General features: G+C 39.3%; 1 protein-coding gene across 1 annotated transcript in view; it reads right to left on the reverse strand.

Annotated features, from left to right (window-relative positions):
- unc13ba (unc-13 homolog Ba (C. elegans)) overlaps positions 1 to 12,088 on the reverse strand; it is a 181,484-nt gene that overhangs the window by 35,501 nt on the left and 133,895 nt on the right. The window contains exons 22-26 of the mRNA XM_080466529.1: positions 7,556 to 7,624; positions 7,014 to 7,103; positions 6,028 to 6,168; positions 4,599 to 4,729; positions 3,096 to 3,181 (exon numbers count right to left, since the gene is read on the reverse strand). Coding sequence (XP_080322655.1) covers positions 3,096 to 3,181; positions 4,599 to 4,729; positions 6,028 to 6,168; positions 7,014 to 7,103; positions 7,556 to 7,624 — 517 coding nt within the window. The remainder of the gene's footprint in view (positions 1 to 3,095; positions 3,182 to 4,598; positions 4,730 to 6,027; positions 6,169 to 7,013; positions 7,104 to 7,555; positions 7,625 to 12,088) is intronic.

A 12,088-nucleotide genomic window follows, 5' to 3' on the forward strand; every position in this document is an offset into this window, starting at 1 on the left:
GAAGGAGAAGACATTAAAGCTCAACCGTTCTTCGGTTGATTTATTTTTATTAAGCGATGAAAAAAAAAAAAAAATCTACTGTGTAAACATGTAAATCCAGTATGACGATCACTTATCTCTAACAAGTTTCAAATTGCCAGTTTTTTGAGATCCTGATGCCAAAATGAATCATGAAAAATCCAACATTTTGGGTTTTCGACCTAATGCCAGATGGAAAATCGGATTAATTCTGTTCAGATATACATGGGCCTGCTTCTGCAGAGATCGCTTAATGTTGCTCACAGAGGAATATGAAGTATGAATAGGAATGAATAAAACCTCTGGAAACATCAGCACCAGTAAAATTACAACCAATAGTGGAAGTTACTGTAAAGAAACTGTACATTAAAAAAAACTAAATTATCAGAAATGTTCTGCCCTCAATTGCAATGTACCAATTTTCAGTTCCATTGTTAATTCACCCACTGCAAAATTTTCTCAGATTAACCTCATTTTGTTAACAAATAAACTCCACCTCGTATTACGAATCAGAAAAAAAAAACTAACAATAAAGTTCCAATAGATTTTGAGAATCTGATATGAGTACTGTATGTTAACCATGGGGTGTAGTTAAGATGTGAAACTTTGCAATAATCTACACACACACACACACACACACACACACACACACACACACACACACACACACACACACACACACACACACACACACACACACACACACACACACACACACACACACACACACACACACACACACACACACACACACACACACACACACACACACACACACACACACACGCCTTACCAGCGTAAAAATCAACTCTGCGGATGCGAAATGTTTTGGGAGCTGAGATGAAACACAAACGATGAGAAATCAGACAAACCAGAAACAAACATGATGCAATGAGAGAAATGAGCGACGATGAGATTCAAGCAGGTTGGAAGGAGCAGGGCTACATGAGCAAAACGCTGTAGATGTCGGGTGTTTAGGAGAACCACAGGATTCAAATGTGATTTATTCTACAAGCTTCTCTATCGATGTTCATTTGTTTCTACAAAAGCTGAAAGTGGACCACATCAAGAGGAAGTCAGGAATAACAACGTAAATAAAAAAGGTTAAACGCCAAAATAAGTTGAACTGCCACGCGCAGATCGATATGTTGAGGGAAAAAAAAACGAGAGAAAAGGAGTCAAACTGTCAATAAACAAAAGTCAAATGCCAATAGAAGAGTTGAAAATGTCAGGACAGACGCAGACATGAAGTCAAACTGTCAGGAAAAAAGATAAACGAGGAGAAACAAGTCAGAATAAAATAAAAAAAATAAAAAAATAAATAATGTTGAATGTCAACGATGTGGTGAAGATATCGAGAAGAAAGTCAGAATGCTGAGAAAGATGTTGACTTGTTACAAATAAAGTCCATCAGAAAAGAGTAAAACACAATTTTAAGTTGAAAAAAGTTTCAATTTGAAAGGAAAAAAAGTAACATTTTCAGATTAAACAGCCTTAAAGAATGTTAATCCCAACATGTCTTGATGTGGTCAAATTTCAACACAACAAACAAGAAAACAATCACAATCACGTTAATGCGACATCCTGAAATAAATCTACTCTATTACATTAAAGCTTCTAATTCTTAATGCTTCAAAACTGAACCTTCAACACTTTCTGCGTCTAATATGAGATCATTTATAATATGAAATCAGATTTAAAATAAAGAGTCAGACGTTCTCCTTATCAATCTTTTTTTTTCTTCGAAAAAAACCCGACCATCTCTAATCTTTGATGTGCCAAAACCTTAGAGGGAAGCCAAACACTGTCGGACACGGCCACTCCAATTAATTTACAAAGCAGGAACTTTTAAAATGAGACTAAAATTAAGGCTTTGCAGGTCTGAAAAGTGTCTAAATATGAATTTCCTGGACGTCGGGTTGGAAAACCCTGCTGGAATTCACTCACTGACTCATGCTTCATATCAGAATTCTCCACACAGACGTCCTTAAAGTTCATATTTTACCAAAAAGAAATCTAAACTTTTATTGTCTCATGTAACAACCACTTAGTTCTGGGACTTTGTTAACGTTAAAACATTCCGATGGTGTAATGAGATGTTTCATCCATTATCATGATGACATTTTGCCAAAAATGTAATAAGTTATCTCATAACTGAAATAACATTAAAAACAACCTTTAAAAAAATGTAATAAACTACAGTCAATACTGTAATAAAACATAAAGCCAGCTCCAGCTCTTGGGGGAAAGAAAAGCTTTTTCTTGCAGCTTTCAAGCAGTTTTCTTATCAGAAATAGATACAGTGAAAGAAATGGTTGTCTCATGTACCCTCAATTATAAGTTGTAAAAATATTTCAGTATTTCATCACGCTATTGGTTGTTAGCTCAGATAAACTTTATGCATTTCTAGTTTGCCGTCCCATTTAGTCCTGTTAGATCCTCCGGTCACGACGACTGTACTTTATCAATAACTCCACCCGGAGACACGAGGCAGACCAGCACAAATATACTATCAGAGCTTTGACATTTTGACAATTGTTTCTCTTTGTTTTAGTGCATATTATTAAAATTATTAAGATTTCTTTTTCAAAGAAAATGCAATTTGTGTCATTTTTTTGCTTTGTGCATTGAAAACTACAGTAAATAGTAATTTTTTTAATGCTTATTTAGTAAAATCTGCGGCTAAAAGATCATCTGTTCTCAGGCTGCATGATGCTTGTGGACTTCATCCTGCATGTTTTCACACGATCGCCCCCCCGGTGAGGCTCTGACGCCACGTTACCAGCAATAATGATTCAGCCATCTCATTGTAATTCGGTTAGGAGTGTTTATTACACGTCTGACACCGCGGATCTGCACAATGTTTCCGTCTAAAATCTCACCGTTGTTCCAGCGGTAGTGATCGATTTTATCCAAAACTGACGGAGAGAGAGAAGGCGGAGGCAGGGGAAAGACAAGATGGAGTGAGAACATCCCAACAGTAATTGAATGGAAGCTCGAGACGCTGTGAGTTCAGTCTTTCTCACGCGCACACGCACAGAACACGCACACGCACACAAACACACACTCTCTCTTACCCTCCAGAGCATACTTCATGTCCTGAGCGAACAGCATCCACATGACCTCCGCACTGACTTTACCCACGTTCAGTTCCTGAGGAAATCTGAGAGGCACAAAATAAGTCAGACAGGAAGTCTCACTGTTAAAAGAGGTTGTTTTTTTTGGTTTAATTTTTTTTACAGTAAAACAAGCAATGTAATCTCCCCCCGAGAATGTTATTCTGACAAACCGTCTGCGTACATCAGGCTTTTTAGTAACCCCTCATAAATATGTAGGAAAAACCTCGAAGTTTAATGAAAAACAGGCAGATTGATGCAGAACGAGTCGCTACGACCGGAGAACATGAGTGGAGAAGCAGGATGACGACAAAAATTATTTATTAGACTCTTTCATCGATAATTTTACATATATTTTTTTTTATGTTGAAGATCCGGAACTTGCAAACGAGGCTGCAAAGGTAAAAAAAAAGGATAGTTGCTATTATGTTGACGAGTGTAAAAGAGAGAAAAATCAAACATTTCTGCTGGGTGGAGATTTTCTTTTTTTTTTTACTTTTAGAAACAAATAAAGTCGTTTGCAATGAACGCTTGACGTTGGTGGTGTGGGGGGTTAAAAGACATTTCTCCTTCAGAGTCCCGGAGGTCCAACCAGGCTCACTTCCTGGTTCTGCTGCATGGAGCAGGTTCCTCAGTGTTGATAGTGAACGGCAGTTCAGCGACGAGAAGAGGCGTCGTACGGATTGTGGAAAGGCAGAGATGCTTATTTTCGCACAGGAAATTTGCCTCTCATTATGGATTTGAAGGACTTAAAAGGAATCCTGCACTTTGGTTTGTTTACATATCATCAACAGCTCAGTGTGTTTAATAGTCTGAGCTTAGTTTTGAGTTTACATTTTGTATAACCACCTGTGCTCCTGTTGTTGAAATATGACTTTCATTAGGTTTATACAAGAGTGTGTGAATCACCTGCAGTCAAGTAATTAAGATTTATCCATTTATGTACGGGGGGAGGGGGGGGGGGGGGGGGGGGGGGGGGACTATTTTATGTTCTGTAAAGCTGTAAAGAACACTTTCATTATTCCTTCAAACAGAAATGGTTAATTACAAAACATGTCATGTCTTAGTTATAGTCGGGATTTTCTGAGACTAATAAAGAGTTTACAGCTTTCTATTTAAAAATGTGGTTTGCATGTAAGTTGTATGAGTTTATTTATTTTTTTGTTCCAAAACAACAGCAGCAACATCCCCAGGACGACAAAAGCATCATAACATAAGATTTTATTTAATTGTACTGTTATTAATGTTGTCATTACTGCAACAGACGCTAAGGTGGATCATATCGGTGTCAGCGAACCTTTGTTTTAATAAATATTGTCACATCGGACAGCAGAACTTATCCAATATTGTACATCTGCAATCACGCATGTTTGGGTCATTGGCCACATGAAGGATAACCAGCAGGACTTCACTGATCGTTTAAATATGAAAAGGCAGAATGAAAAGAGAGAAGCGGCTACTGACTGGTTGATGATGGGGGTGTAGGAGTTCTTGTCCTCTTCGATGATGGACACGATGAGCGTGATGAGTTTGGGCCAGAAGTCCAGATTCTGGATGCTCGGGCCCTGCTCCTCCGGCTGGCTCTCTTCCTTCTTCTCCTCCTCTTCCTCCTCTTCTTCCTCCTCTTCCTCTTCTTCCTCTCCTTCTTTATCCTCTTCTGCCTCGCCCTCAGACTTTTCCTTCTTTTTCTTCTTCTTTTTCTTCTCGGGTTCAGGCTGCAAGAGGAGGAAAATGAAAATGTGTCAAGAAAAGTTTTCAAATTTTTATTGTTCCTCCTTCACTTTACTGAAGTTTTAAACAAATTCTGTCTCCTATCTTGATGTGACACAATCCTGCACACTCAATCAAGCACAGAAGAGAACTTTCCTTCATCAACATGCTAATTATTTATAATTCATACCCAAACTAAAAGGGTTGACTTTGGAAACGCTACGAAAACTCTAAATATCAGAGACAAAGCTCATTAGTGTATCGATTAGGACTGGATCCACACTGCATTGATGGAGTTTTAATGAGCGGTTGGAGAGTTTGTCTCAGAAACTGATTCAATTAAAAATACATTTCCGATGAATTTTTCCAATTTAACAATTTAGAAACGTAAAAAATCTCAAACTGACGATGTTCATCAACGTGCAAAAACAGAACATCAGGATAAAGCAACAGAACTTTGATGTGCACTTGTGACTTGTTCGGATTGTAATCCACACACCCTGATGGCGACAGCAATAAAATAACCTAAATTCAGAAGACAACCTGCGATAGAGTTCTGACAGTGTCAGGAATTTGTTGGGATCGTGACGACTGCAAGGACCTACGTCAACTAACTCACTAGATGCTTTTGCGGCTACAACAGCAAAACGAGTCAAAAAAGTATGTGGAATGTAAACAAAAACACCTAAATGCCACTAGGCTGTGAGCGCCGTTCATGTTTCACTGGTTTGTTTTTTGCCTATAGATAGCGTTCTCTTGTGACGATTCATTGTTGTACGATCACGTCGACTCAGGCTGCAGTTCAGCTCGCGTTGTCACTGTGCAATCTGCACACAGCAAACCTCATGTCGCGTTCAAAGCTTTTAGATTCCTGGCCAACAGTGTGGCCAGCTGTAAGATTGTTAAAGTCGCGTGTGTGTAGTGGGCACTGAGAACAAGAACGACGTAGATGCAATCCGGATATATTGTTCTGTCCAAGTGTCTGAATTTTACAAAAAAAAATCAAGAAACAACTAAACAACTATTTCTTTCAGTTAAACAACGGGAATATTAAAACTTTGATCAGAGTGGAACAGTGTGTGCTGCATGGTGGCAACACACACTGTTCCACTCTTTTAATGACGTTCGTGAAAGTCTGTTTAAGAAGCAGGCAGCATGCTATCTCTCTCTCCCCCAAACCCACCGGCTGGACGGTGGGCTGAAACTGGCGGTTGAAGAGCTCCAGACAGTTGTTGAAGATGTACTCATAGGTGGAGTTCAGACAGGCCTTCACGCAGTCTCGCACCACGTTGGCCGCCCTGGGCGGACTCTGCAGCTCCAGGACCTGAACACGAGCAGACCAAGCAGCGTGAAGACAGAACAAAGTGACTTTTCTGGAGGCCAACAATCACAAAAAGAACCTGTGAATACACTCGTGTCGGTAAATCTGGGAGGAAATATTTCTTTCCCTCTGAATCGTTCTTTCTGTTCTCCAGAGTGCAGTTAATCTTATTGTAATACCTCGGAATCCAACACAGAGTTAACACTGATTCCCAACATTACAGGCCGACCGCGCCACATTGACAATAGAACTACGCTATTTATCACAAATCTATTATCAGCGCGACACCAGCATTTGCAATAAATATCACAAAAGAACTAACTGATCTGCCAGAAATCACATGATTTAGTTCAAACAACTGCACGTTTTCAAGCACTGAGCATTCAGTTTTTAAGATTTTCTATATTATAGAAAAAAAAAAAGGAAATATATGTTTGTATATTGTTACACTAAAACTTGTTTCTCTTTTTTATAATAGTAACCTTGTAATTATGTGTTACTGCAAAAGCTATCACTTTGAAGGCAACCTGTTACTTTATAACACATTTTTTACAACTCGGCTGTGACGCAGCAGATGTTTAAGTTCTGAGTTACTTTGGCACAGAAAAACACTTGGCTGTTAAAGGGAAGGAAAAATGGTCCAGAAACATGTACAATAATTGGAATGTGTCAGTTTGACTTGATTCAATTGCTTTGAGCTGCCTCCAATCTGGACTAATGTAAAGACTTGCACAATAATCTGTTTGTCTAAAATCTTGACTCAATGTCTAACTAACATAATTTCAAATGTTATCAAACCACAATAGGATTTTACGATTGGTTAATGACCAGAAGTTGATATTTTCTACCTTCATCCTGAAGAAAGTGATGCTGGTGAGAAGATCCACGGTTGACTTGAGGTCACTGAGGCGAGCCTTGTCGCTGGCTGGGAAGTTATTCTGTAAATAGACGCATGCACATGGTTGGTAAACAACTCAGTTCCTCGCGTTTCTTCAGACAGCAGAGTCGGTCTGCCTGTTCGGACTAAAAACCCCCTTGTGGGTGATTTCTTCCATTGGTCATGGCGACTGCATTGTGATCGTCATATGCAGCTCAGAGTTTAATTTGCAGGAGAAAGTCTCACCGAGTTCTACAGAGAATAAACAAGAAAACTCATGAAAAATACACTGTAGCTTTGAAGGGTGTGCTTGTAGTTTGAAAGCTAAAAAAAACACCTGGAGATGATCAAAGATGCTCAGTTTCTAACAGATGGTTGTAAAATCCACAGTTCATGCTGACTGTTATTCAAAGCTTGGTGTATTTTTTGGTGAATGAAAAGATGTAAAAATGCCTGAGGGTTGCACCGGGGCTTTATATGCATCTGTAAGTGAAGAAACTCAAAGAGCCTCACCCTGTACATGGAGAGGTCGATGCGCAGCGAGTTGTGCAGCTGATCCAGGAGCTTCACGAATCGATCCCTCTGTTGGAAGAACATGCAAAGCAATGAAATGACATTCAAGATCTTTATAGACGGTGAAAACGATGCAGACAGACGGACTCTGAACACTGAGGTGTGTCTGAATGTCTCATTGTAGTGCAACCACAACTAAAACCCACCTTTTTTTTTATGTGTCCAAGTGAAACCAGAAAACATCTTCTTTGCGTTTTGGGGATCTGTTTACACGACAATGATGCTCGCCGCTAATGAAAACGCAACTTTTAAAAACGCTCCACCTCTTTGGAAACTGGGAAAAAAAAAACACTTTTCTGAAAAGTTGCTCCTTCGCATGCACAACACGGCCGTAGTAAATAGTTCATCTGCACATGCCAGTCGATGGACGATAACAACAACGTTTGCCTCCAGAGTGTCATGACTCACAGTCACCCACTAGTGGCCAAACATGAAAACGACATTGTTTTCAGCGTTTCTGCCTTTCCATGTAAACAGGCATTGTTTTCAAAATGTTGATGTGTAAAAGTGAAACTTTTCTTTAAGGGAAATTTAAAAATGATGTATTTTCACTTGAAACATTGTGTAAATGAGGCCTAAATCAGAATGTATTAAGAGGAGCAACATGTCTATGGCACTGTGTGACTGTAATGTCGTTAGTCTTTGCTGAATGGAAAGCTACGATGCAGATAAGCTGGTTTGGTTTGGCCGAACTCACAAATATTGATGGGTATTTATTTACAGTATATTTCAACATCTGGGATCACAATAGCTTTAAAAGGCAAGAAATTCAACATCTGTATTTGTCGGATCATACACAGAGCTTCCAAACAAGAGATTCAAGTTTGAGCCCAGTCCGAAGTTCTACTAAAGCATTAACACATTCTAACTGAAGTTGTATCATTTTATGTCATTTCCTTGTTTGTTTTAAGTCATTAAATCAAATCCTGGTAACTTTACCATACTCCAATATACTCTTCACTATCCTACCACACACTGCTTCAACATTATCAACCATATTATCAATAGAGGATGTTTCTGTGATGTACTGGTGACCTGTATAGTGTATACCTTTCCCTCCAACTTCAAATTTGACAGCTTTAACAATTACCAACGTTTCAAACTTTGGTGCAGAAATAACAAAAAAAATCCAACTTTTTCTTCCTCTTTTAAATTCTAAACAGAAAGTGCAACATTCACCCAGTGTTTGTTGAATTTACATGTTCCCTCTTGAAAACCATTGGCCATACAATATGAGGAAACGTTGCAATCAATCAATTAATCAAGGCAATAAACCAAGCGAGTAATCAAGTATGTAAATGATAATGCATGATTATAATTTGCTTTGCAAGGGACTGCAATCACTACAGCAAGTACCCACCGAGGGTACAGTTTATATGTACGGCTATCATCATGGCTGATAGAGTGTCCAGGACAGGAGAGATGTTAAACGTTACAGAAAAAGGACAGAGAAGGTTCTTTTTTATATGCTGAATACAAACTGTTGATGTATAGTTTGGGAATGACATGCCAGATGGCATCGTTGAGCCTTTTTAATGGAGTCTTTTAGGAGAAAGCAACACAAATATATATTTGGCACTGCTTTATTTTCAACGGGTGTTTTTCTCCTTCTGGTTGGCTAAAGACATGTTACCAGTTTCAAAGACAAATTTCTGTCCTTGGAATCACCCATGTGGGAAAATTAGCCATAAAATGCCTGAACATTTGCTGTTTATATTTGTACAAATTCATTCAAAACGTTAAGAAATGTTTTCCTAAGCACAATATAATGAGTCAGGAGGTGGATACCTCAAAGTAAACATGTCTTTAAACAACCTGGAAGAGTTCAATTATCATGCCGAGGCCCATAAGCGTCTGGCAGACTTAAGTTATTTAACCAGGACCATGGGAAAATATTTGTGTTCTGTTACTAACTGTGTTGATTCCTGGAGCCACATCCCCGACCTGTCTGCGCAAACAACAGTCCTGCCAGCAGGGGAGCTCACAATCATTACCTGTCCAAGCAGGAGACGCATGCTGTCTGAGAGAAATGGATGTACTGTGGTGGGCAAAAGAATCCCAGAGAAACACAACAGAAAAAGCAAATCTAAGAGTATGTATCCACGGTGAAACCAACTTCATATAGAGTGAGGAATAAACTCAAATACAAACATAAAATCCCATTTTACGTATATACAAAAATCTTAGTTTGTGTGAAATCGCTAAAATCACATCAAACAACATGACCAATGTCATTGTTCAGGAAGAAGACCTCTTATAAAGCATGGCGGCGGCATCATCAAACAGTAGTGGTGCTTCGCTGCTAAATGGACCAGTCAACATTAAAAATACTTACAGTTTTGTCATAAACTACTCTTCCAACTATGATATTGCCGCGTCACATCTCTAACGTTGTAGAAAAAAAAGCTTATCGAGTTCACTGAGCTAGATTTCAAGGACAATTTGAGGAGTTCCGACTAAAAACTGAAAGCGAGGACGCCCACAGATCTCATCACGTAGCAGCCATTCAGTTAAATACAAAGGAAAGCCATCATTTAATTTATTTAAATAAGTAACACTTTCCCAAACTTGACCTATGAAAGATCCTAATCTGAATAAGCACAGGACTTTGCTCCACAATGAAACTATTTTATAAATGGAAATTTGAGGTGAAGGGAGTTTTTCATGCATGCGAGTAGGGAGATACTTTTACATACAGTAGAAGCATCAGACAGGAAGAACCAGAGAAACCAGCCTCTCATCATCAGCCAATCAGATCTACCACCTGAGCTGCAGCCAGTAGAGGCATCCCCAGTGCTTTTTTTTTTTTTTTAATTAATTAACTTAACCGCCTATTTTCTTCATGGGTTTTTGGCAGCACACATGTATTTACATGGCATGGCAATAAAGCAATCTAAGGCTGGAACAAAGAGAGAGAGAGAGAGAGAGAGAGAGAGAGAGAGAGAGAGAGAGAGAGAGAGAGAGAGAGAGAGAGAGTCACGACGTGGCTCAAAAACTGAGGAGACAGTTTCATCTGAGGGCCCGAAAAACAAGAAGGAAGAAGCAAAAGAAGCATAGCGGTCATATTTGAATGAGAAATAAGGACGAGGTAATGACACTGATGAACACCTAAATGCTGTTTTTTGATTGGAAAAGTATCAAAAGGCTCATTTTGCAGCCGGCCACTGGGTAGGATTCCCCCCTTTATTTTTATCTCGACAAGTATGAGCAGTCGCCAACAACACCAGGTGTCGTAGACCAACAGATTGCCAAATTCTAATCAAAGTCTACGAGAGCTTCTCAACTCTTGCTTTATTTGTGGCAGGAACAACGCCAACAACAGTCCCCAGATCTGTGTGAGAACGCCCAAACGCAGGCAGGGAGGTACAGCTCTGCAAGTCATGACCGTTAAAACCGGGGAGACAAGTTTGGTTTCAAATGAGAAAAGCACACAAATGGAAAAATTACACCTGTGAAAAATACAAAATCAATTATCTCATCCGATCAAGCTTTTCTTTCCCTCCTCTTGCCGTGGTCCTACGGTTGTCCAACAGCCATTAAAATCACACCACAGAGCCGCGTCGCTGGGACCTTCATTATCTTCACGGTAATGAAGGAAAGCATGGCAGATCAATCCCTCGTATACCTTCCAGCTGCTCTAAATACAAAGGTGCATCGCAGTTGCCATGGAAATTAGTTACCCAGTTTATTTTACTCGTTAAACCGACTGGAGCTTCCTTTCTCCTGCAGCAGTAATAAAACACCTCAAGTTGGGTAACAAGTAATCATCCAGCAGGAGTCTTCTCCTTTTTTCCCCCAAATTGAAAAAAGCTTGATGAGAGACGAGAGCTAAAGAGATGTAGCGGTGCGAAACCTCAATTAGAAGCACACCATGTTGACAAGGACGCCGACTTATTGATTGTAATGATGCTGGAGAGGAACAAGGATTCACAGCTGGTGGTTGTTTGCCGCGAGGTTGACCCAAACAACTGTCCGGACTCATGTGGAGTGGAAAAGCTTCATGAATGAAACAGAAGTTGTTCTGTGAATGATGAAAGAAGTAAACATTTGGGAGTCATGACAAGACGAAGGCCACCGATGTTGTTATTGTCCATCTCTACACGCGTGTGCAGAAGAACTTTGTACTACAACAGTGTTGCACATGTCCAGTAGCAGCATTTTAGAAAAGTTGCGTTTTTCCCCGTTTCCACAAAGTCAGTGTTTTCAAAACGTTGCGTTTCCAAAAGCTCCATGCATCATTGTTGTGTAAAATATCCATTCTCCTATTATTTTATGGTTTAAGCCAACTTTAGATATTCAAGTTATTTAACCTTTTTAGCCATTTGAGCTCCATGTTTTACCTTTTTTTTCACCATCCTTAGTATTCCCTAAGAGTTCCCTTCAAAATAAGTAACAAAGGTATAACAGAATCGCTGTAATTGAAATCAAACGAGTTCTCCACTGAGATTTTTCTTTATTTGTATTTAATCATGG

Source organism: Lipophrys pholis, assembly GCF_963383615.2.
Source record: "Lipophrys pholis genome assembly, chromosome: 7".
Taxonomy (NCBI): Eukaryota; Metazoa; Chordata; class Actinopteri; order Blenniiformes; family Blenniidae; genus Lipophrys; species Lipophrys pholis.